This window comes from Monodon monoceros, unplaced genomic scaffold (assembly GCF_005190385.1).
Source record: "Monodon monoceros isolate NGI ecotype Baffin Bay Population unplaced genomic scaffold, NGI_Narwhal_1 Super_Scaffold_9, whole genome shotgun sequence".
Taxonomy (NCBI): Eukaryota; Metazoa; Chordata; class Mammalia; order Artiodactyla; family Monodontidae; genus Monodon; species Monodon monoceros.
Genome location: NW_021703786.1, coordinates 16,344,197 through 16,371,003, shown reverse-complemented (window position 1 = coordinate 16,371,003; position 26,807 = coordinate 16,344,197). Strand labels below are relative to the sequence as shown.

At 39.4% G+C, this 26,807-nt stretch overlaps 1 protein-coding gene across 3 annotated transcripts; it reads left to right on the top strand.

Annotated features, from left to right (window-relative positions):
* The first annotated feature begins 1,184 nt into the window (after nt 1-1,184).
* On the top strand, nt 1,185-26,627 carry MED1 (mediator complex subunit 1). 3 transcript variants are annotated; one of them, XM_029212118.1, is made up of 17 exons: nt 1,185-1,419; nt 3,394-3,500; nt 5,951-6,029; nt 7,511-7,565; nt 7,670-7,802; nt 8,510-8,538; nt 11,212-11,283; nt 11,808-11,882; nt 12,636-12,709; nt 13,314-13,403; nt 14,683-14,794; nt 15,318-15,442; nt 15,697-15,815; nt 16,593-16,794; nt 18,251-18,346; nt 18,471-18,576; nt 20,219-26,627. In XM_029212118.1, exons 1-17 carry the CDS (start codon nt 1,395-1,397, stop codon nt 23,457-23,459), a joined length of 4,740 nt encoding a protein of 1,579 aa, XP_029067951.1. In that variant the 5' UTR covers nt 1,185-1,394; the 3' UTR covers nt 23,460-26,627. The 3 variants fall into 3 exon arrangements, with proteins under 3 accessions (XP_029067951.1, XP_029067954.1, XP_029067952.1); XM_029212121.1 differs by lacking the exon at nt 7,670-7,802 and having other exon boundaries at nt 1,189-1,419; XM_029212119.1 differs by lacking the exon at nt 3,394-3,500 and having other exon boundaries at nt 1,213-1,419.
* The last annotated feature ends 180 nt before the right edge of the window (nt 26,628-26,807 follow it).

The following is a 26,807-nucleotide window of genomic DNA, read 5'->3' as shown; positions in this document are numbered from 1 at the left end:
TGTCTACTAAGCCCAGGTACAGTGCTAGGTAGTGGGGATTCAGAAATGAGAGGCAATTCCTGCCCCGAGAAACTCACTGTGTAGTGACTGAAAGGAATGAGGGCACGAGGAATAGACAAGAAGTAAAATTTAAGTTCTACTTTCAAGGAGCATGGTTATCTTTGTGGCAATCAGCATGTGGCAAATAAAGATTTATTCTTATTAAATTTACACTGCTGTGCCTGCTCATCTGAACTGCAGTTACCTGCTGGAATGGCTTTGGAGGATGTTTGCATATCATTTTTGAAATATGGGGAAAGTCTGAGACTAAAGAACCAGTGGAAATCCATTGCTTAATATCCTTACAGCAAACTAGGTAAAATCCAACTTTTCAGCAGTTATTCTCAAGGGTGGGTATGGAAAAAAAGAACATTAAAAAAAAAAGGTAGCCTTAACTATTTTAAGAACTTCCACCCAATGCTAGCACAATTGTATTTTAGCCTGGCTCTTGTTCCAGTGGCCACGAACTTATCAGCATTACTCCAGCTTTCTCTTTGTGAGGATTTACTGATACAAGAGATATGACTACACATTCTTTGTGATTTGTAGTGTAGAGTATTATTAGCTAAACTGCTTGTTTTCACTATGATTACAAAAAAAGATACAATCAATTGTGAACACCTTTGGGATCCTAAAGATAATTAACAGCATCCGATGATCTGACTGCTGCAAACAAGTTTTTCTTAATCCAGAATCTCCCAGATCTTCAAAAATATTGGAATTGCTCAAGAAAAATATTTCTGAAGTTAAAAAGAAAATTAGGACAGTAAATTAAGTGTACCGGGCTAGCTTGGGACATCGTTACAAATACCCAACATTTTTTTCCACCTAGTATCTCAAGAAAGCGAGTATTTTAATAAAATATTCCTGATAACAATACTTTCGAAGAGCTAGTCTTTTAGTAAAGAGAGCTGGGGATTTAAATTTGCAAACTTCTTAAAAGCCAAAACGAAAGTGCCAATTTTCGCAGAGGAGCCGAACACTTCCAATTAGCAAACTCCATACCTACGGCCGAGAAGTCTGAGACAATTGAGAGAGAAGGAAGGGTGGGGAGAATCTCGCGAGTAGCAACGTATTAACCATTTTTCGCGATATTTGGTGCCCAGCCCTTTTCCTCTCTCTCGCAGGATCACGGTTAATCTCGCGATCTTTCGGAAGTTCTGTTGCGGAAGATGGCGGTGGCCGCGAGCACCCTTCTCTTCTTGCCGCCGGGGACTTCAGACTGAGCCTTCCCGGGAAGAGTGGGGACTGCAGGCGCCCTGCGTCCCGGGAGCCCGAACCAACTTGGTTCCTCTGTTAGTGGTGAGGAGGGGCATATCCTCTTGTGTAGGACTCAGGCCCTTCCCGCTGGCAGGATGAAGGCTCAGGGGGAAACAGAGGGTGAGTGACTGAGGGGAAAAGCAGGGGGCGGGACACAGCTGGGGGAGCCAATCTCTGAGAGGAGCTGGGGGGCAGATGCTTCCGCGGGGGCCACTCTCCCGAGGGCTCAGAGTCTAGGAGGCGGGATGTGTGTGAGTTTTAGATTCTGACTGCCTTCCTTGGTGATGGAGAGCTTTGACTTTGGGGAGATGGGGGCTCCCAACTTATGTTAAGGTTTCCTGCTTAGCTAGGGGCAATCATTTGGGCCTCAGGGCATTTTTAGCCTAAAGGGATGGGAGACGCGGCGAGTGAATGTAAAACTTGCTCCTTCCAGAAGAGAAGTGTGAATGATGACATAAAAACAGTAATACAGCGCTGTATGTCAAAGTACTGGAGAATGTTTTCGCGTGAATGAAATGATTAGGTACTTACGGTATTAAAAGCCAGCAGTTCTCCAGAATGTCACAGTGTTCACATCTTGTGCTATTGTATATTCTAAAAATGCGTTGAATTTCAATCTTTCAATGTCTGAACTAATTCAGAACTGCTGAAAAACAACTTTTCTGTGTAACCACATAGATTCTCTGAAGTTCCACTTTCCAGTTTAAATGCTTCCTTAGCATTTTGGACATAGTTCTGTTGATACAGCTCACTATTATTTACTTGTCTCCTCCAATGTGCTCTGAGCTATGTAGATCAGGATCTTGCCTTACTCATTATACAGTCCCTGGCACATAATAGTTGCTCAAAAAATGTTTCATTAGAGCATTTTTGTAAAGATATTTATCATCAGGCTTCTTAAGGGAGAGAAGGGGGGGTGTGTTTTGAAGGGGAGGAAGAAAAAAGGTATACTTCTTGCTGCAGAGGAATGACAAGTGTAAAATGGAAACTAGATGAGGCAGTTTTGTCTAGTTTGCTCACTGCTGTATCTCCGTCATGTAAAATAGTGCCTGAGTGAATGAGTCTTGAAAGTGGGAATTGTCAAACATTTCTCCAGAACTATAAATTGGCTGAAACAAACCAAAAAACAGTTTTCCAGAAGATGAAGGCATTGGAGGGAGGAGTTGAATCTTGATTTAGAAGATGTCACTACCTCAACTCAGATTGCTGACATTCTATATTCATCTTTCAATGGCACCTTTTCTGTAACATCCCCACAACTAATTACAAACTTTTCCTCCTTTGAATTTCAGTAGTAATGTGTCTCTGTTTTTAAGAACAAATCTCATTTTGCTTTGTGTGACAGTTATTTTCACATAACTTACCCACACCCCCTCACAGGTGTCATCTGAGGCATATTGTAATTTTACACTGCCGGTGGTCTCCAGCACAGGTCCTTGCTCATGCTAAGCAGTTACAAGAATTACAGGAGTGTTGGAGGGTGTAGGAGGTTCCTTCACACACTATCCAGGAGCCATTCTTTTCTGCCTTTCTCTTAACTTTGCTGGAAACTCATCCTTTAGTCATTGACATCTTCCTTGTTCATATAGTTTGAGTTCAAATAGGAAAAATCTGAATGGCAAATAAAGCCTGTTTTCTTGATAATACTTATAAATTGATCTCTTAAAATTATGTGAAAAAATTAAGAAAGTCTGTATTTTCACTTTGAAAACCAACTAACCATAGTTAGGCCATGTTCAAATGTGTGCTCTGCATATATCATATAAGGGATTTCACGAATATCATGAAATTATTTTGTCACTAAATGGTAGTCTTGATCCTTAAACAGGATTAGAGATGGTTCTTTTTTTGGTTCTCATTAAGTTTGAATAGAAAGCAGTCCCCTTCTATGGTGTTTGTTAGACTAGACCCACAATTGTGTGTGTCTTCTTGTCATTAAAAACAAATTCTTCATATGTTTTGAAGTAAATCATATTGGAAAATATTTTAACTGAGTTCTTACCAGGATGAAGTACGGGAGTTTTGTTTGCAAGAAAAACTGTGGAAGGTCTTGAAAGAACAGTTGCTAATGATGTTTTCTGATTTATATCTTAGAGTCGGAAAAGCTGAGTAAGATGAGTTCTCTCTTGGAACGGCTCCATGCAAAATTTAACCAAAATAGACCTTGGAGTGAAACCATTAAGCTTGTGCGTCAAGTAATGGTGAGGATTGTGGTGAAGTGGATAAAGTGTTGTGCTTAGATAATTATTTAATAAGCTAAGCTCCCTGTGTAGACTTTTTCTAACTAGTTATTATGGTGTGTCTTCAGTTTTATTTCTCATAAAATCATAAGCACATGATGGCTTTCAACTTTTAAGAGTCTACCTAAGAAGGAGGTATATTTATAGAATTGTGTTAATTGTGAGTTATAGTACACTGGGGTACTTTAGGCAAAGTGCTAAGAAATACACCTATAAAAGATACACCTGATAGGGAGTTCCCTGGTGGCCTAGTGGTTAGGATTCCTGGCTTTCACTACCGTGGCCCAGGTTCAGTCCCTGGTCGGGGAACTGAGATTCCACAAGGACCACAGTGCCGCCAAAAAAAAAAGATACACATGACAGACTGATGTAGAGAGACATTTATTTTCCACTTCCTGTCAAGCTCCTTGATTCTAATGTGTTAATACTGTCACTGTATCTTTTCTGCTAGTTGAGTTTGCAATTCATTTTTAATTAACTTCACCTGTTTACTCTGTGGCCCTCTTTCTCTACAGTACTACTTCTCCTTTCTGAGTCATTCACCAGTATGGGGAGCCCTTAGTTAGGTGGAATACAGGGAGTGGGGTGAGGGTAGAGGCTGGATGTTAAAAGTTCATCCATATGAATCCAGTGGTAGTAAAATGTTACAGGAGTACTTTTTTATGACTTGACCTGGGCAATGGTTATATGGATGTGTTCACTTTGTAATAATTCACGATCTCTTCACCTCAGATTCATATACTTTTCTGTATACATGTTATACTTCAGTGAAAGTACCCCTCTACCAAACCTTACACCGGGTCCAGAGTAAGTTCAGTTTAGTAGATTTATTAGAGCTTAAAATGATCATATCAGTATATAGCCTAGTAAAAAAACTGAATTTGCTGTCAAAAACCCTGTATTTTAGTCTTGACTCCAGTACTTCTACCTAAGTGACCTTGGACAGATTATTTGTTCTTTCTGATCCTCAGTTTCCTCATCTGGAAAGTAGAGACACACAACACCAGTTTTTTGCTGTAGGGATCAAATGAGATAATGGACACCAAAGTGTCATGCTGCTAAAAGATTTCCATAACTAAGTTCTACAGATATCTTCTGGCTCAGGATTGTGTACATAAAAAAGGTTTTTTGTTTTTTTTTTAGAAGTCTTAAAGAATGGCAATTTTTCCAGTCTGGGAATTCAGAGGTTGTCATTTTTATACTATAAGGCAGCCATATTCTAGTTTGAAATATGGTCTATAAGTGATATTGTCATTAGGGAGACATTATGACATAGAGGGATTCCAGGTGGCTACTAAGACCCTCTTTTGGGTTACCAGTTCTTGGTTTGGTCACCATAGCTTCCATTGTCTACTCCTCACTTTTGCAGATTCAGAAACCTACTTTTATTGGTACGTAAAAGATTTTGAAGAGTTTTCAACAACTGACATACTAACAAAATCTCAGTAGATTAACAGGGAAATCAGAATGCCAGTTTATTAATTTACAGCAGAGTGTTTGTCTTTCCAGCTACCAAAGTACTGGTATCCATTGTCCTTGCAATGGACAAGGTCCTTGTATATTCAAGGTACAAAGGGAGCTAGATTATTAATTAGTCAGGTATTTGTGAGGGTGGAATTAGAGCCAAGAGAGATGGATTTAGGGCGTGGAAAAGTCTGAAAACACTATCCTTGTATCATAAAACTGTTCATACTTCTGGGGACTAGAATGTTGTGCAAAGAGAAACTTCTTCCCTGGATATGTTTAGAAAAACTATGCTAAATTTTTTGCTCTTTGGCTTTTTCTGGACTACGTATCCTGTTCCTTAGAGTCAATCTAATTTGACCAAGGTCTGGCTGTATTTCTTAGATTACATGCATATCACCTTATTAGATTTGGGAATTGTCCCATCTGAGCCACCCCATTTAACTTACTGAATCTTAGGATGTACAGGAGGCTGATCTCATTTATTACATTTTGATTCTTCCTAATTTTTCCCTGAAACTTATCTTATTTTAGATCTGGAAATACCTTTGGTATAGGCTTTTTTTTTTTTTGGCCATGCTATGCAGCATGTGGGATTTTAGTTCCCCGACCAGGGATCGAACCGATGTCCCCGGCGTTGGAAGTGCAGAGTCTTAACCGCTGGACTGCCAGGGAAGTCCTAGATCTGGAAATACCTTTTTCTGCTTTCATGGATATGGATATGCCTGTATCCATGTATATTAACCTTTCGTCTTTTGGATGGATGGACAGACTAACAGTTAAAAATCTATAGATTATCTAGAATATATAGAAAATGTAGAGTATATAGACTATACCATAATATATAGACTATCCTGAAATGTTATTTCTGGGATAATGTGTATGTTTACCCAAAACACTGTTGGCTTTGTTAGTTTTTACCTGAAATGTTTTCCTTCTTAATACAGGAGAAGAGGGTTGTGATGAGTTCTGGAGGGCACCAACATTTGGTCAGCTGTTTGGAGACGCTGCAGAAAGCTCTCAAAGGTTTGTAAACATCTTTGAAATACGCTAATTTCTTAAAAAAACCCAGTTTAGGAAAGACTATTTTATACTTACACTACAAATATAAATTTGAGATAGGTCAACCGTTCTATGCTAGGTGTTTTTCTTGCTTTCATTATGGAGTTGAGATGAGCTCTTACCTGAACTTTTGAAACATTTATTTTTTAATCCCATTTTGGAGGTTGGTAGAAACTCAAAAGATAATTGATGGAGGGTAGCTATAAGATTGCAGATAGCAGGGGAAAGTTTTTTTCCTTCACATGTTCTCTCCTAATTAACTCAATAAGAAGATGGACTTTTTGACTCTAAGAGATTTTTACAGTGTTTATAAAGAATGTTTTCAGGAAAGCAAACATAAAATTCAAATCATGAACTTGATTATTCAAGCTTATAATTACTACTTCTGTCTGTTTTTGAAGGAAAATGAAAGTAAAAACAGATTTTACTCTGATTATCACAAATGAACCTGATTCAGCTGTATATTGTTTTTTTAAAAATTGTGGTAAAATGTATATAACAAAATTTACCATTTTAACCATTTTTAATTGTACAGTTCAGTGGCATTAAGTGCATTCACATTGTTGTGTAACCATCACCACCATCCATCTCCAGAACTTTTTCATCTTCCCAACTGAAACTCTGAACGCATTAAACAGTAACTTGTCATTTCCCTTCTTCCCAGCTCCTGGTAACCACCATTCTATATTCTGACTCTAACAATTTGACTACTCTAGATACCTCATATAAGTGTAATCATACAGTATTTGTTCTTTTGTGATTGGCTTATTTCACTTAGCATAATATCTTCAAGGTTCATCCATTTTATAGCATATATCAGAATTTCCTTCCTTTTTAAGAAAGCTGAATAATATTTTATTGTATGTATACATTATATGTAAACAAAATAACATTTTGTTTATACATTCATTCATTGATGGACACTTAGGTTGTTTCTATCTTTTGGCTATTGTAAATAATGCCACTGTGAACATAGAATATTTGTTTCTATGCTGGTTTTGATGTTAATCTTCCTTATTCTAGCATTAGCAGATAAATGTGTCTTTTTTTTAGCCGCACCGAGTGGCATGTAGGATCTTAGATCCCTGACCAGCAATTGAACCTGCGACCCCTTCAGTGGAAGCACGTAGTCTTAACCACTGGACCTCCAGGGAAGTCCCTAAGTGTGTCTTCTTTAAAGATAACTTGTCCCAAATGAGTAATGAAAAAGAGAGAAGAGAAAGGTGCAATCATTTTTTTCAAATAGATCTTTTTTTTGATCCTTATTACTGCTTAGGCCACAGCTAAGCCTTACCAATGAACTTTATGCACATTATAAGCATTTGAACTATTGAATGTGTTTCTGGCTTTGGAAGGATAGATATACTCTTGAGATGTTTCTGACTCTGAAGAATACAATTTATTTGGAACATCTTTTGTGATTTCCTTTTTTCACCCTTTTGTAGTAACATCTTTACCAGCAATGACTGACCGTTTGGAGTCTATAGCAAGACAGAATGGGTAAGTAGTCTATCTGTAGGCAGAAATGTTTAACTTAGTGTTGACTTTGGGTGGCTTTATTTATGTGTCTTCTATTAATTTTTGTTTTGATTTGTTCCTGCTAGACTGGGCTCTCATCTCAGTGCCAGTGGCACTGAATGTTACATCACGTCAGATATGTTCTATGTGGAAGTGCAGTTAGATCCTGCAGGACAGCTTTGTGATGTAAAAGTGGCTCACCATGGGGAGAATCCTGTGGTATGTGTTGTTGATATTTCACTGGAATCTGTGGGGTTTACTTAGGGACGTTAATTTTAAAAGGAATTGTTGGGGTTTGAAATAGCTTGGGTTTAGGTTTTTTTCATGAGCCACTATAGAGATGATGTGATGGGCTACAACATCAGTAGCTGTAGAGTGGAATTTAGTATAATCTGGGTCCATCTCTGACATCATCCAGAGGCTTTGACAAAAGGAAACACCAGAGGAACCCTTTCCATTTCATATCAACAAACATGAGCCGCAATTGAACAATAGGTTCTGGGGATACAAATAATTTAAAGTTCCTACCTCAAAGAACTTATAATCAAGAAGGACAGATAATCTTGTACATAACTAATGTCTCTGAAAAACCCTGTAATAGAGAGGAATGTAAAATGTGTATAACCAGACAGTTGAATATGGATTCCAAGGATGGCTTTAAAGAGAGGTCCTAATGTTTTAAACAAGCAGCTGAAAGTTGATTCCTTTATAAGCTATTTCATATATATTTTAATCTTTAATTTCCTGACCCAACCCATGGTTTACCAAGTAGGAAGAAGATATTTTTGATATCTTAATATAAGAACCTTCTATAGTTTTAATGTTTTTGTTATAAAGCATGTGTTATTAATAAAAGAGAAAAACTTTTGATGTCTTCAAGTGTCTTAAAGTAGTTTAAAGTTTTAACATAATTTCTTTAATTTCAGAGCTGTCCAGAGCTTGTACAGCAGCTAAGGTGAGCAGATGACATTTATATTCCCTGATACTGGCAGACAGTGCTATTCTTTTTTTTTTTTTAATTTCTTTTTTAAATTTTTGGCTGTGTTGGGTCCTTGTTGCTGCGCGTGGGCTTTCTCTAGCTGCGGCGAGCAGGGGCTACTCTTGTTGCGGTGTGCGGGCTTCTACTGCGGTGGCTTCTCTTGTTGTGGAGCATGGGGTCTAGGTGCGCGGGCTTCAGTAGTTGTGGCATGCATTCTCAGTAGTTGTAGCTCGCGGGCTCAGTAGTTGTGGCACACGGGCTTAGTTGCTTCGTGGCATGTGCGATCCTCCCGGACCGGGGCATGAACCCGTGTCCCCTGCATTGGCAGGTGGACTCTCAACCACTGCGCCACCAGGGAAGCCCGACAGTGCTATTCTTTATAGCTAAGTTTTGAGGATGGTCAGAAGTTACTTTCCTGAGGAACAAATTTATTTTCTTGGGTCAAGATTTTTCACAGTCTGTACTTGTTCACTTTCAGAATTGACTTAGCTTGATTTTTTTTACCCTATTCCGTCTATCCCAGGGTTTCTCAACCTTGACAGTATTGAAATTTGGGTTGGGAAATTCATTGCTGTAGGGGGATGCCCAGTTCATTGTTGGATGTTTAACAGCATCCCTGGTCTCTCCCAACTAGTTGCAATATCTCCTGAATTATGATAATCAAAAATATCTCCAGGATTGTCAGGTGTCCTCTGGAGGGCAAAATCACTCCTGGTTGGGAACTACTGAGCTAACCTTAGGAATTCTGTGTGGAACAAAAATAAATAGAACCTGATTATTGAATCAAAGAAAGCTTGAGAAATTTGAGTCTATACCATGAAAAGAACTTTTTTTCACTTCAACTTTGAGAAAAATTATTTTATATTTAAGGTATATGGGTCCCATTATAGTAAAGTGCTAGGCTTGAAGACAGTCTCTTTTAGTAATTGATGTTTTTTGCCATTGGCTTATCTTTTCTCTTTGAATTGAGTGGAAATTTTCATGCTTAAATTTAAACCCAGAGTTAACTCTCTGGGAATTTGAGAAAGTCATTACATCAATTTTATATTTTAAATTATAGTGAAGTTATCAGATATCACATGGAGGCGTCTTAGAAAGGGTGTTAATATTGAGGAAATAAGTTTTACACTCAGTCTTCTCAATGATCAGTTTAATGTCCTTATAGCCAAATACACCAGATTTGAACGAGCTTTGAAAAATTGCAGTGCAACATAAAAAATAACATTTTATGATTTCATTAACTCAATAAGTCTAGCAAAGTTGTATTACCAGAATAGTCCAGGAAAAAAATATGTCTGGCTCTAATGTGGAGTAGGAGACCATACCAATTTATGAACTGATGGTGTTCTAAAGTTAATTTGTAGGCATGTTTGAAAGTGGGAACCTTAGGAAGAATATTAGTCTTTACCTGGTATTTCTTTTCAAATTAATTTATTTTTGGCTGCATTGGGTCTTCGTTGCTGCATGTGGGCTTTCTCTAGTTGCAGCCAGCGGGGGCTACTCTTCGTTGTGGTGTGCGGGCTTCTTGTTGCGATGGCTTCTCTTGTTGTGGAGCACGGGCCCTAGGTGCCCAGGCTTCAGTAGTTGTGGTGTGTGGGCTCAGCAGTTGTGGCTCGTGGGATCTAGAGTTCAGGCTCAGTAGTTGTGGTGCAAGGGCTTAGTTGCTCCGCTGCATGTGGGATCTTCCTGAACCAGCGCTCAAACCCATGTCCCCTGCATTGGCAGGTGGATTCTTAACCACTGCACCACCAGGGAAGTCCTACCTGGTATTTTTGATCACTTTGTATAGATGGTAATTTTAAGGTAGGGAATATATTTTGCTGCTGCTCTTGCTTCCTTTTAATGTCTTCATGGCACTTTGGGCAGTAAGTGGTCAATAAATGCCCGACCAAGTATCTGACGTTTTCAGAGCAGTACAGCTTTCAAGGGACATTTTTTTTGTTTTTAAGTTTGAAATAGATGTAGAGAGTTAGAATTGTCGAGTTATGTTGGATTCCTGCCCACAAAACCTTATTAGACTAAGAAACCATGCCTGAATATTAGGTTCTAGGAAGCCAGGGGTTCATGGTAGTAGTTACTTTTTCCTGGGGTAAAGCTAGTCATAGGAACATTTTGGAATATGTGGTTTGCCTCCACAGTACCCGTTCCCCTTTTCCTTAGGTCTCCCATCTCTCTCCTAGTGCTCATTTTCCTTCTTTGCTCTTATGTTGCCGTATACATGAAAAGTGTTCTATCTGTATACATGAAAAGTGTTCTATCTTCCCAATTTATTTATTTCCATTTTCTCTCCAAAAGTTTTTTTTCCTCATGACATCCAATCATCTCAGTTACAGATTAAGAGGAGAAGAAGTGATTTATTTAAACCAAGTCTCATTACTTAAGAGCGAATTACTATATGAGTTATCGGGTCTTTTTGACTATCTTTTATACTGCTTATTAGCACCTTCTCCAGAAAAATGGGGCAGAGAAAGGGATACACTGCATTTTCTTTTCCTACTTTTGATTGATTCTAGAAAACTTTGGGGGAAAAAGAGTAAAGTAAATTATTAAGATTAGTTTTATATAGCCATGATTTTTGGCACTTTGCTGATAAGACTGAATAGTAATTGTATGTTTTATTCTCTTCCCTCTCCCCTAAACTTCTTATAGGGAAAAAAATTTTGATGAATTTTCTAAGCACCTTAAGGGTCTTGTTAATCTTTATAACCTTCCAGGGGACAAGTAAGTATTTTTATTTTTTTGGTTTTTTTGGAAAAATTAGTATAAATCTGTAAACCATTTTGTACTTAGAAATTTGCCAAGTCTTTGGCCCTAGCTCATTTGTGATTTCTACTCATACTGACAATGTATAGCTCAGCTTCCAGCTTAATGTCTTTTAAAGGTATATTAAATAAACAGATATCTGCATTAATGGATTATAGTGCTAGAAGATAATCCTTGAGATGTCTTCAACATACTGATTTCTAGGCTGAAAGAAATTGTTATGGAACTGGGTTGCCACTTTTATTTTTAACCTACCTGGGATTCTGTATACCTGCTTGGCTCTTTTAAGTAGAGATAAAAATTAGCTTTGGTAGATCAGTAATGATTTTTTAACATTTTAAAGTTTTATTTTGTTTTTTAAATAGATATCTTAGTTGCCTCCAAGGTAGACTTGCTCTCTAGGCTTTCATGTTTGTGTGTGTGTGTATATATATGTATATTTGTCAACTATTTAATTCTTGTTTTCTTTATTTACTTTCTAGCAAACTAAAGACTAAAATGTACTTGGCTCTCCAATCCTTAGAACAGGATCTATCTAAAATGGCAGTTATGTATTGGTAAGACTGGCTAAAGTGTCAATTTTGTTTGACCTTGTTCTTAAAGTTTTTCGTCTATGGGGTTACTAGGCTCTTATTTTTTTAAATATATATTATAGATGTATGTTACTATGCATCTGTGTTTTACCTGTATTGTACATCTTGTCCATATCCTTTCAGTTCCCAAATGATTGCATTCCATTTTCTGAGTATCAGTATCCCTAAGTTGTTGGTTGGTATTCCTTAGGTTTTTTATTTTCTTAAAATTAAAAAAAATTTTTATTTCTTAGGTTTTATCAGAAGACTTGTCAAACCTGGCCTCCCTTCTTTTTTTTTTTTTGCGGTACGCGGGCCTCTCACTGTTGTGGCCTCTCCCGTTGCGGAGCACAGGCTCCGGATGCGCAGGCTCAGCAGCCATGGCTCACGGGCCCAGCCGCTCCGCGGCATGTGGGATCTTCCCAGACCGGGGCACGAACCCTTGTCCCCTGCATCGGCAGGCGGACTCTCAACCACTGCGCCACCAGGGAAGCCCTGGCTTCCCTTCTGATAAATAATAGTATAGTTGTAATTTTTGTTCACCATATTACATACTGATGTACTCTTAGAAATAATCCCTTCACTTTGAAGTTGAAATACAATTGTTAAATGCCCAAGTACAAGATAGAGTCATTAGGATAGAATTATAATATGTTTAAGAGCTGAACTCATTATCACATTGTACACTAATACCTTCAGGGCTTAAATATAAGCAAACATAGATCATTTGTCTTGCAGGAAAGCAACCAATGCTGGTCCCTTGGATAAGATTCTTCATGGAAGTGTTGGCTATCTCACTCCAAGAAGTGGGGGTATGTGATTCTATTTTGCCTGTTTAGAAAAATGTCTAATTTTAGTTGAGGGGTTATTACAATTTCACCTTGGGTTTATAAGCAGAAGGTGAAAATTACCAGTCATTTGTGTTTCTGGTTTTTTTTAATTGAAATATAGTTGATTTACAGTGTTACATTAGTTTCTGGTATAGAGCAAAGTGATTCAGTTATATATATATGTGTATATGTTTCTTTTTCTTTTGCACATTCTTTTCCATAATAGTTTATTACAAGATATTATGTATGGTTCCCTATGCTTTACAGTAGGACCCTGTTATTTTATTTATAGTAGTTTGTATATGCCAATTCCAAACTACCAATTTATCCCTCATTTGTGTATTTTTTTAATGGCTTCTAAGGTGTCAACACCTGCCCTCCCCTAGTTTTTTTTTTAAATTGTGAAGTAAATTGTTGCTGCTAGAATCAATATTTATGCTTCTGTCATATTTCATAAGCTGCTTTGGATCATTAGTCCTCATATCTGAAACTCTTTTCTTGTATATAGGTTTATAGGAATGGGAATGTTTTTCTTTATTTGTAATTTACCTGATAAAAAAGTAGTGATAAGTTTTATTTTGCATAGGTCATTTGATGAACTTGAAGTATTATGCCTCTCCTTCTGACCTGCTGGATGATAAGACTACATCCCCTATCATTTTGCATGAGAATAATGGTAAGACTTTCACTGTAAATTAACTGAAGGTTTTGCTCAGTGTTTAAAAAATATTTTCAAAAATTTGAATGCCCAGGCCTGCCTGTACTTTCTGGTTTGCTACTCCCAAATAAATCTGCCATCCCTACCAAAGTTTTCCATTTCTACCAGAGTTTGCATCTGATACATACACAAACACTCCTACAGATATACATATCTATATGTACACATACATACATAATAATAAAAACTTAATAATTCCTTTTGAATAAGTAAATGAGTGAATAAAAAAATGTAAACCATCTGACTTGAAATAATCCCCTTTAATCATTACTTTAAAGGAAAAGAAATTAGCCAACTTACTAAAGAACTAAAATAATGGATCTTACTTTGAATTTGTACTTTTTTTTTTTTTTTGGCCGCACAGCATGGCTTGATGGATCTTAGACCAGGGATTGAACCCTTGCCCTTGGCAGTGAAAGCCCGAAGTCCTAACAACTGGACCACCAGAGAATTCCCTATATTTGCACGTTAATAGACTAAAACATAATGAGAAATGGCCTAATACCTCATTTGCTCCCCTTTTAACTTCAATCATTGACTATCCTATAATCATAATTCTACTTAAATGCTTTCTGAAGTTGGAGAAAATAAGTAAATATTGGTATTGAGCCTTTAAAATTTTTTTTTCCTTGGACTGCATTGTTTCCTGTATTTTGTTTTATTTACTGACAGAAATATTGGTTGGTTAGAAAGATAACTTGTAGCGTTTCTGAGTTATATAGGTATTATAGTATCTGACAAACAAATGAGGGCTGACAAATTTTACAGAAGTTAGCTTTTTTTTTAATGTTAAGATACTTATAATTTTTTTTCTTTTTTTTAAAAAAATAAATTTATTTTTTTATTTGCTTTTATTTTTGGCTGTGTTGGGTCTTCATTGCTGTGCGCAGGCTTTCTCTAGTTGCGGTGAGCCGGGGCCACTCTTTGTTGTGCTGTGTGGGCTTCTCATTGTCATGGCTTCTATTGTTGCGGAGCACGGGCTCTAGGCGCACGGGCTTCAGTAGTTGTGGCACATGGGCTCAGTAGTTGTGGCTCGCAGGCTCTAGAGCACAGGCTCAGTAGTTGGGGCACATGGGCTTAGTTGCTCCGCAGCATGTGGGATCTTCCAGGGCCAGGGATCGAACCCGTGTTCCCTGCATTGGCAGGCGGATTCTTAACCACTGTGCCACCAGGGAAACTCAAGATCCTTATAATTCGTGTTACTTTGGAGAATACCATTTTTCTTTCCTTTTCTCAGTTCCTCGATCTTTGGGCATGAATGCATCAGTGACAATCGAAGGAACATCTGCTATGTATAAACTCCCAATTGCACCATTAATTATGGGGTCACATCCAGTTGACAACAAATGGTAAGTTAAATATAATTGTAGGATAGCAATGTCCATTTATTTCAACCTTAAGCCCAGTAAGAAACGGGTATTACTTTGACTTGGCTCTTCCCCCAGTGGACTTTCTAGAGATGGGCTTTTTGTCTTACCCATTTAATTTCTCTTTTTAATATCTGCATGTTCCTCTTTGAAGTCTGCTCATAGAACACATTCTTATCCTGAGAGAGAAAGAAGAGAACTGTGCTACTTGCACTGGTTTAATGATTGCTCTATGGGATTTTCCTATGGGACTTTATGTTGATTTAGAGCTATGCTGGAGTAATAACTAGAGAACGTGCCTCAGGATAGATGTTTGGTAAGATACTCTAGGGTTAACAAACAGGATATTTTGGAATTGGGGGAAGGAAGTTCAAAGAGTGAACTTTTGATAGGTTTTGTGAGTAGGTGGTTATATGATACAGACATGTCTAAGAATGAGTGTTTAGATTTTTCATTTTCACATCATTCAGAATCCCAATCCTCCACCTTTTCTTTTTTTTTGAAGGACTCCCTCCTTCTCCTCAATCACCAGTGCCAACAGTGTTGATCTTCCTGCCTGTTTCTTCTTGAAATTTCCCCAGCCAATCCCAGTATCTAGAGCATTTGTTCAGAAACTTCAGAACTGCACAGGTGAGTTTTAGGAAGCATCAGGAGCTAATAATTCTTATAAAAGTGAAAAGCAAACTTCACATTCAGATTATCTTAGACCTCTTTCAGTCTTGGCCTCAAAAAACCACTGATGGGTATAGATGTCATGGTGCTTTTGCTTATTAGTAAGTACTTTTTGAATAAATGGGCGAATGAAGTAGAACTGATGAAGGGAAAACTGAGCTGTCAACGTTTTCATCTTACCGTGAACATTGTATTGATCTTTGTTTTTCTAGGAATTCCATTGTTTGAAACCCAACCAACTTATGTACCCCTTTATGAACTGATCACTCAATTTGAGCTGTCAAAGGACCCTGACCCTATACCTTTGAATCACAACATGCGATTTTATGCTGTAAGTAAGGCCTTATGAATTGTTGTAGATTATGTTTGGACCCAAGATCAGAATCTTCCTTTTATAGGATAACTGAGGTCAGATGATGTTCTTTTGGACCGCTGGATCATGTCCTATTTCCTCAGTCAGGCAGGAAATTACAGAAATCTCTGAAACATACTGAAGGAAGAGCATGAGCTTCCAAGTCAGGAAACAATGTACATTTCATTGTTGAAATTTCAGGTGAAAGTGTCTTAATGGTATTCTGAACTTTTACAAGCACATAAGTAGGTATTAAGAGTTATTGCTGTTTAATTCTTTCAAGTGCCATGAGCTTATAATCTGCAAAGTATTTAATGGAGAAGAAAGTACTGGAATGAATAAATTAAGGAGCGTTTTAAAACCACTTCTGGACTTGAATTTATTTGAATGTTTGACAGTAGTCTGGATTAAGTAATAATTCCCAAATTCTGGCTCTGTTATAACTATATAGGGTGTTATTAAAAATATAGATTTTGCACTTGTGGTCCAGGGACCTCTCTTATACAGATTTCTGAGGTAATTTTTATGTTAGCTAGATTAGGAAACCATTAGCGGAACATTTACAAAGAAGGGGTCTTTTCAGCCAAGCGAGTATTTGGCATTTAACATTAGCTGACCAAAGAACTGACTGTGGAGCTTTAATATTCAGCAAGAAATTGCTGATTTTTGAGGAGTAGGGTTTTTTTAAGGATAGTTTGTGGTTGGAGTACAGTGGGTGAGTAAATAGCATTCGTTTCCTTTGTTCTTTTTGCCCAGGCTCTTCCAGGTCAGCAGCATTGCTATTTCCTCAACAAAGATGCTCCTCTTCCAGATGGTAGAAGTCTACAGGGAACCCTTGTTAGCAAAATCACCTTTCAGCACCCTGGCCGGGTTCCTCTTATCCTGAATCTGATCAGACACCAAGTGGCCTATAACACCCTAATTGGAAGCTGTGTCAAAAGAACTATTCTAAAAGAAGGTACTGCCTTTCCTTTTGGTATACTTACTGGTAAATGGAAACTGATTACTCTAGTAGTTCTCTAATTTTGTGGCCCATCATATCACCTGTGGAGCTTTTAAAACTACATACATTTGGTTTTCATACTCAAATGAACTTAATGTGGGAGAAGTTGGGAATCTAGTTCAAGCTCCATGAAAAATTTTGATGGAACCAGTCTGTAAATTGGCATTTGGAAACCACTGGATTTTGTTGCAATGGACTTACTCTTATTCTGCATGCAGCAATATGGTACCTAAGGGCCTGAACCTTGCAACAGATATATAAGGTAGAATTTGGAATTCTGCAGGAAGAGAGGAGTTCTTGATGTCTAAATTTTAGGTTGTTAGGACAGTGGTTCCCACATTTTAGTCCTGAGTATATTTCCTCTCCCCATTCTTTGGAGAACTTAATCATATAGCTTAAAAAAGGATGAGACCTGTGCCCTTCTCTTTTTTCTCCCAGGATGCTGGAATGCTGATGTTTTTCAAACAGTTTGCTATTAGAAATCTTGATATGAATTTTGGCTTCTCTAGTTAACCATAGTTAATTTTTTACTTTAGTTGTAAAGCACTTCAGTGATAGAGCTGTATCAGCACAAATGGTAGGCAAGAAGAAATGGAAGGTAAATCAGGAGACATCTTTTATGGGAATAAGAATTGCTTTAGAAATGAGAAATTTTAGAAAGTTGGAGTAATGACACAGAGCGTGTGCAAGTGTCCTTATGACCCTTCTACTTCACATATTTCAATCCTAGGAGAATTTTCCACATAGCTTCACAGTATTTAAAAATGAGTTTTTGTAAGGTAGTTATGAAGTTAGTCCTACAGAGATGCATGCTTTTTCCCAAGAAAGTATATAATCCTTGTCTCTGGGCTGTCAGCCTGTTTGGCTTAGAAACCAATGATAATAGTTATATATATATATATATATATATATATATATATAAGTGTATTTGGCATAAATATATCATTTTAGATTGTAGCCCCTACATCTGTGCTTACCAAAGTATGGAGTGTATAACTAACAGCTGTATACTGGTAGAAAGCAGGGTTTATGGTAGTGGTTCTAATGTCTGCTTATCAAATAGAATGAGAAACTCCTCTTGGCCACATTTATTTTCAGAATTCACTTTCAAGGCAGGGTGTTTATATCTGCCAAGGACTGTATCAATTGGGATTAAGTGCCTTCATTTTAGAAAACTGAAGTTTAGTTACTTACTTGTTTTGGAGTATTCGTAACATACACTGGTAGATTCCTTGGAATCTGATACCTTTAGTCACCTGTGGGTGACATAGTAGGTTCTGTGTATTAAAAAAATGTGTGGGATTTAGTTTCCAATGAGGGAGAGAAAATTTCATAGTTAATAATTACCATTTACATGTCTCAAGTCTTTTATTTGGTTGATTATTTTATGATCCTTTTCTTTGGCTTTTAGATTCTCCTGGGCTCCTCCAATTTGAAGTGTGTCCCCTCTCAGAATCCCGTTTCAGCGTATCTTTTCAGCACCCTGTGAATGACTCCCTGGTGTGTGGTGAGTTATGTGGGTGGCTAGCTCCTCTCTCAGGGCAGCAGTTTGGTCCCTTTATCTTTTTTGGAAAGTCAGAAACTGAAGCTGACTCTTATCTTAAATGCCTCCTATATATTTTGTCTTTCAGTGGTAATGGATGTGCAGGACTCAACACATGTGAGCTGTAAACTCTACAAGGGGCTGTCAGATGCACTCATCTGCACAGATGACTTCATTGCCAAAGTTGTTCAAAGGTAGCACCGGCCCTTTTCCATCAGAGTCCCATTAAGAGGTGTATAAGGAATGTTGTTTTCAGTATTAGAGTGAATTGGAAATTTAGTAGGAAAGCATTTAGTCACTGCTTTGAATTCACCCTTCTCTGCTTTTGGATCGGAAGCAATATGAGCTTTTGGTTTTATAAATCTCATTATGAGAGTAATAGGAAGTAAGGTAGGTAACTTCAGGCCCCGCATTAGGGTTCTTTTATGAGGGAGAGAGCTGAAATAAGATGTAGATCTTTTTCCACTTTTTCCTCTGTGTCATTTTTTTTTTAAACACATATAATGTGTCAAATGGCAGTATGTGGGAAGATCCTTAAGCCAGTCAGCTTCCCATAAACATTAATATGTAATTTCAAGATTTTTTTGGAGTAGGTACCAGTGGTCTGTTTAGTAAATACATTTTATTGGAACACAATAAAACATACCTGTAAGTGAACACATCTTTTCATTTACATATTGTTTATGGTGGCTTTTGAGCTAAGATGGCAGAGTAGTTGGACAGAAACCATATGATCTTTGAAAGTCTAAAACATTACTATCTGGTCCTTTAAGAAAGGTTGCTGACATATTCTAGAGCAAAATATTTTCAAACATGTTTATAAACATAAATTTATCTGTAATATCAAAAGTGCTTTGCTTTAAAATAAAAAAGATTTACTGCCAGTGGTAGCACTTTTCACAGTATAGCTTTGGGGTGATCTAAGCCATTGAAGTTTAGAACTTGATGGGTCAAGAGGTTTTTCTAATGATTCATCAATTAAGATAAATTATATATACCATTAATCACATGTAAAGCCCAAAAGGAGGGCATTTTCTTACTAAGTTCATTATTACCAGTTTTATTTTAGTTCAGTATGATGTCTAATTATTTGGACTCTTGTTTATGGTTGGTTTATTTGGTGGCACTTCAAAAGAGGTTGATGATTGCCTCTGGTCCAGATTGTTTTTTTTTTTTTTTTGGGCTGCGCTGTGAGGCTTGCGGGATCTCAGTTCCCCAACTAGGGATTGAATCCGTGCCCCCTGCAGTGGAAGCATGGAGTCCTAACCACTGGACCACCAGGGAATTCCTTCCAGATTCTTTTTATTTTTAATTTTTTTTTGGCTGCGTTGGGTCTTTGTCACTGCACGCAGACTCTCTCTAGTTGCAGTGAGCGGGGGCCACTCTTCGTTGCGGTGTGTGGGCTTCTCATTGTGGTGGCTTCTCCTGTTGCGGAGCATGGGCTCTAGGCGCACGGGCTTCAGTAGTTGCGGCACATGGGCTCCAGAGCACAGGCTTGGTAGTTGTGGCACACGGGCTTAGTTGCTCTGCGACATGTGGGATCTTCCCGGACCAGGGCTTGAACCCGTGTCCCCTGCATTGGCAGGTGGATTCTTAACCACTGCACCACCAGGGAAGCCCCCAGATTCTTTTAGAATGAGTTTACCCAAAGCTCTGGCATTGCATAGAACTGCTCCTGCCTTGCGGGTTATTTGCCTTGCCTGAAAGCTGCTTATTGTAAACCTTTTGGCATATGTAAGTCTCAGGCAAAATTAAAGCCTGTTTTCCCAAATAGAAAATTGGTTTCATTAGCAGCTAGTGCAATATTAACTTTGTTTTTTCCACCTTATTTTACAGATGTATGTCCATCCCTGTGACGATGAGGGCTATTCGGAGGAAAGCTGAAACCATTCAGGCCGACACTCCAGCACTGTCCCTCATTGCAGAGACAGTTGAAGACATGGTGAAAAAGAACCTGCCCCCGGCTAGCAGCCCAGGGTATGGCATGACCACAGGCAACAACCCAATGAGTGGTACCACTACACCAACCAACACCTTTCCGGGGGGTCCCATTACCACCTTGTTTAATATGAGCATGAGCATCAAAGATCGGCATGAGTCGGTGGGCCATGGGGAGGACTTCAGCAAGGTATCTCAGAACCCAATTCTTACCAGTTTGTTGCAAATCACAGGGAACGGGGGGTCTACCATTGGCTCGAGTCCGACCCCTCCTCATCACACGCCGCCACCTGTCTCTTCGATGGCCGGCAACACCAAGAACCACCCGATGCTCATGAACCTTCTTAAAGATAATCCTGCCCAGGATTTCTCAACCCTTTATGGAAGCAGCCCTTTAGAAAGGCAGAACTCCTCTTCCGGCTCACCCCGGATGGAAATGTGCTCGGGAAGCAACAAGGCAAAGAAGAAGAAGTCATCAAGATTACCACCTGACAAACCCAAGCACCAGACTGAAGATGACTTTCAGAGGGAGTTATTTTCAATGGATGTTGACTCACAGAACCCTATCTTTGATGTCAACATGACAGCTGACACGCTGGATACGCCACACATCACTCCAGCTCCAAGCCAGTGTAGCACTCCCCCAACAACTTACCCACAACCAGTACCTCATCCCCAATCCAGTATTCAAAGGATGGTCCGACTATCCAGTTCAGACAGCATTGGCCCGGATGTAACTGATATCCTTTCAGACATTGCAGAAGAAGCTTCTAAGCTTCCCAGCACTAGTGACGATTGTCCACCCATTGGCACCCCTGTTCGAGATTCTTCAAGCTCTGGGCATTCTCAGAGTGCCCTCTTTGACCCTGATGTCTTTCAAGCCAATAATAATGAAAATCCATACACTGATCCAGCTGACCTTATTGCAGATGCTGCTGGAAGCCCCAGTAGTGACTCTCCTACCAATCATTTTTTTCCTGATGGAGTAGATTTCAATCCTGATTTGTTGAACAGCCAGAGCCAAAGTGGTTTTGGAGAAGAATATTTTGATGAAAGCAGCCAAAGTGGAGATAATGATGATTTCAAAGGATTTACATCTCAGGCACTAAATACTTTGGGGGTGCCAATGCTTGGAGGTGATAATGGGGAGACTAAGTTTAAAGGCAATAGCCAAGCTGACACAGTTGATTTCAGTATAATAGCAGTGGCTGGTAAGGCTTTGGGTCCTACAGATCTTATGGAGCATCACAGTGGTAGCCAGAGTCCTTTATTGACCACTGGGGACTTAGGGAAAGAAAAGACTCAAAAGAGAGTAAAGGAAGGCAATGGCACCAGTAACAGTAGTCTGTCAGGGCCAGGATTAGACAGCAAACCAGGGAAGCGCAGTCGAACCCCTTCTAATGATGGCAAAAGCAAAGATAAGCCTCCAAAACGGAAGAAGGCAGACACTGAGGGAAAGTCTCCATCTCACAGTTCTTCTAACCGACCTTTCACCCCACCTACTAGTACAGGTGGATCCAAATCTCCAGGCAGTTCAGGAAGATCTCAGACTCCCCCAGGTGTTGCCACACCACCCATTCCCAAAATCACTATCCAGATTCCTAAGGGAACCGTGATGGTGGGCAAGCCCTCCTCTCACAGTCAGTATACCAGCAGTGGTTCTGTGTCTTCCTCAGGAAGTAAAAGCCACTATAGCCATTCTTCCTCGTCTTCTGCTTCCAACTCAGGCAAGATGAAAAGCAGTAAATCAGAAGGTTCATCAAGTTCCAAGTTAAGTAGCAGTATATATTCTAGCCAGGGGTCTTCGGGATCTAGCCAGTCCAAAAATTCATCCCAGTCTGGGGGGAAGCCTGGCTCCTCTCCCATTACCAAGCATGGACTGAGCAGTGGCTCCAGCAGCACCAAGATGAAACCTCAAGGGAAGCCATCATCACTTATGAATCCTTCTTTGAGTAAACCAAACATATCCCCTTCCCATTCAAGGCCACCTGGAGGCTCTGATAAGCTTGCCTCTCCAATGAAGCCTGTTCCTGTGACTCCCCCATCCTCTAAAGCCAAGTCTCCTATCAGTTCAGGTTCTGGTGGTTCTCACATGTCTGGAACTAGTTCAAGCACTGGCATAAAGTCATCTTCAGGGTTAGGATCTTCAGGCTCATTGTCTCAGAAAACTCCCCCATCATCTAACTCTTGTACAGCATCTTCCTCTTCCTTTTCCTCAAGTGGCTCTTCCATGTCATCCTCTCAGAACCAGCATGGGAGTTCCAAAGGGAAATCTCCCAGCAGAAATAAGAAGCCGTCCTTAACAGCTGTCATAGATAAACTGAAGCATGGGGTTGTCACCAGTGGCCCTGGGGGTGAAGACCCGATGGACGGCCAGGTGGGGGTGAGCACAAATTCTTCTAGCCATCCTGTGTCCTCCAAACATAACATGTCAGGAGGAGAGTTCCAGGGCAAGCGTGAGAAAAGTGATAAAGACAAATCAAAGGTTTCCACCTTGGGGGGCTCGGTGGATTCATCTAAGAAGACCTCAGAGTCAAAAAATGTGGGGAGCACGGGTGTGGCAAAAATTATCATCAGCAAGCATGATGGGGGATCCCCCAGCATTAAAGCCAAAGTGACTTTGCAGAAACCTGGGGAAAGTAGTGGAGAAGGGCTGAGGCCTCAGATGGCCTCTTCCAAAAACTATGGCTCTCCACTCATCAGTGGTTCCACTCCAAAGCATGAGCGTGGCTCTCCCAGTCATAGTAAGTCACCAGCATATACCCCCCAGAATCTGGACAGTGAGAGTGAGTCAGGCTCCTCCATAGCAGAGAAGTCTTATCAGAACAGTCCCAGCTCAGATGATGGCATCCGACCTCTTCCAGAGTACAGCACAGAGAAACATAAGAAGCACAAAAAAGAAAAGAAGAAAGTAAAAGACAAAGATAGGGACCGGGACCGGGACAAAGACCGAGACAAGAAAAAATCTCATAGCATCAAGCCAGAGAGTTGGTCTAAATCACCCATCTCTTCAGACCAGTCCTTGTCTATGACAAGTAACACAATCTTATCTACAGACAGGCCCTCAAGGCTTAGCCCTGACTTTATGATTGGGGAGGAAGATGACGATCTTATGGATGTGGCCCTGATTGGCAACTAGGAACCTTACTTTTTAAAGCAAAAACCATGGCCAGAGAAAAACTAAGTGTATAGGCAAATCACCATAAGGAGTGAGACAGGTCTGATTTTGTGTTTTAAGAATCTTAAATGGCATGGCTTTGACACCAAGTGGGGTGAATTTAGAAAGGCATAGCCAGACCCTACTAAAGAGACCATAGGGTTTGATTCTGGTTACCACGAATCACTTGTTCCTTTGCCAGGAAAAAAAAAAAAGTTAAAATACTTGCTTATGAAAGGGAGGGGGTGGGAAGGGCTTAGGGAGAGGGAAGGGTGGGAAACAGTTTTGTGGGAAATATTCATATATATTTTTTCTCCCTTTTTCCATTTTTAGGCCATGTTTTAAACACATTTTAGTGCATGTATTTGAAGGGCTGGGCAGAAAATGAAAAAGCAATACATTCCTTGATGCATTTGCATGAAGGTTGTTCACCTTTGTTTGGGTAGTTGTCCATTTGAGGCGTGGGCAAATGAAGGACTTTGGTCATTTTGGACACTTAAGTAATGTTTGGTGTCTGTTTCTTAGGAGTGATTGGGGAGGGGAGATGATTTTAGCTATTTATTTGTAATATTTCAATCCTTTATCTGTTTGCTTTTATACAGTTTTTTTTCTAATTCTATGAGGTTCAGGGTTCAAAATGATGGGAGGTGGAAGAACGAGGCTTATGTGGTGGTAGGGAGCTTGGAGCTTGTGCTGGTACTGCAGTATCAAGCTGAGGCAGATTAGTCAGAGTCCACCTTTGGAGTTAAGTAGAAAACCAAAATGGTATTTTTATTTTAGGAGGTTTTTCATAGGGTTCAGACATCATAGGAATATTAAGAGATATCTTTCTGTGGAGGTATTGATTTATAGTTTCTTTTTCCTTTAAAGAAAGCTGGGCTGGCTTTTTGGGATGTAAATGTGTTTTCAGATGCAGTGAGGTTTCAAAGAGGGACAGCCTCTTTGATCCAGTGGCATGAAAACCAGTACAGAATTAATAGTTCTCCTATTTCTACAATGTGCCAAAAGTCCACATCCCAGCATTTTGTTAGTAGGAGAACTGATGCCATTCCTGAGAGCTGGGCTCCTTGTTTCCCTTCATCACAAGGATAAGGAGTCCAGACTTTAATTATTCCATTGTATGCTCCCTTAGATAAAACAGTAAAAAATTTGCAGCCATAGTTCACTTAAAACAGTTCCAAGCTCACTTGAAGTAATGGGGGGGGGCCTGGAATGCTAGGTGGGTATGAAGATAAACCCTTGCTACTATGTAGCAACACAATTGGACCTTTTTGGAGGAACAGGTCTGAGTCTGGATTCTGGGGGGACATCAATAAGAAGCCCTTCTCATAAATATAGAAATCCAGGAGACCATTTGAGTGCAACACAAGTTCTCAGTATTTGGAGGGTCCTCTCAAAATTCTGCGGCCTTACTTTGATTTTGACACCTGCACTGTGCCATTCCTGATGATTCCATTCAGGTTCTGTGTCAGCAGGACGGGGCATGATCCCCAGCACAACTCTTCTGGATTAAAAAAAAAAAAAAGCCAGGTGATTCATTTGTGTGTGTGTGTGTGTGTGTGTGTTATGTATGTGTGTGTGATAAATGGAGTGACTTCATCAGATATTGAAGATTTCTATATTCATCCCTTTCTGCAGGTTGGAGTTAGCATAGAGTTGGAAAATCAGCTTTGGCTTTCTTTCCTGACTGTCTCTGATTTCCTTTAGTGTTCTCCCTTTTCTGGTCATCAGCTCACAACAACTCTGCCACTTTTGTGTCCCAAGGTAATAAGAAGTAGGAAACGAAACATTGCAAAGTGGAGCAAGAAAAGTTATCGGTTACCGTATCAGAGTCAAATGTCTTGGGTGACACTAAGGAGGACATGGGCAAGGTGATACCAGAGTGCTTTATCTTGTGATGCTGATACAGTAGCAGCCTCTCAGACACACAACCAGGTTGGATTTCTCACCTAGTTTTGAATCCTATCCCATTGGTTTCTGCAGGAAAAAAAAAAATGGTTTTTAAGTTGGTCTGGGTGGGGAAAATCTTATGGGGAATGTACTGCATAGTATCAGGGGCTCAGCTCCCCCAAGCAGAGCCAACAAATACCAAAATGAGTAAACTGGGAAGCTTTTTCTCTCTTTCTGTCTTCATCCCAGATCAAAGAATCCCGAGTTAGGATCTGGATGAAGGATAAGCCCCTGACTTGTCGATGGGCACACCCCACACACTGACCCAGCATCTGAACTTGCTTAACAGGGAGCCGGGGCTAAACTGCTTCACCCTGCCTGAGAACCAGGGAGCACTGCATTTCTCCACAGGGTGGAGGAGAAGAGGCAGAATAAACCAAGCCTGGGACACCTCCCTCCTGTCTAGGTGTACTCATTCTCCTGTTTCAAAAGACGGCAAGGACATGAAGTCAACTTCTACCTATCTTCTGCTGCTGGAGTCTTTATGTATTCTTAGTTTGACCTGATTCCTCTTCTGTCTTTTGGCTTCATGTTAGGGGTTCTTGGTCAAAACCTGCTCTGATGTACATGAAGATTCCAGGTTCAAAAATCAATTTCTTTTAAAACAAGTATTGGGGGGGGGGCAGTGGGAATGAAGCAGGATATAATTGCCAAAACTAGGCTTGAGATTGGTGGCTCTTGGAAGGATTTTCCTTAAGGCCTAGGTCTGAAAATTTAGGGCAGCACTATTATGAATTCTCAAAAGAAACCTTCCAGGGAGCCAGTGAGTCATAGTATCCAGCTGAGTCACTTAAAGCAGATTCCAGTATAGGAAACTCATTATTCACAATCCCTAAGCAATCTCATTTTCTTTTACCTTTTTTTTCCCCCCCAATCTCCCTCCCCCCTGATTTCTACCCTTGAGTTAGTTTTTTGAGGGGTAGGAAGTACTTAACATATCAGAAGCTAGGTTGGGAAACATGCTCAGTTGCAAAAGCTGAGCTTTAAATTTTGTTTCAAAAATGTACATCACGAGCAGATGGGGAGGGTCTTTTCTAAAATCTTTTCAAATTTGATTTTCTGTGCATATGGCCGTTCTGTAAATACTTGGGGGTTTTTCATTTTTTTGAAAGTAGATAAAAATCTGTGGGATTTTTTCCCCCCAAACATTACAAAAACGTGTTTATTTACATGCGAATAAATTTCTTTGATAAAAAGCAACATGCCTATGTGTAATAAATTTTTAACCTTTGAATAATTTTTGTTTATTCAGCTTTTTAAAAGTCCAGTCAAAAAATTTTAACAAAGTAAAAGTCTTTGCTGAGTATTACTTGAAATTAACTGGAAAGTATAATTGAAATTAGGGAAACAGACCCGTGAAAGTTTTCATCTGATTTATCT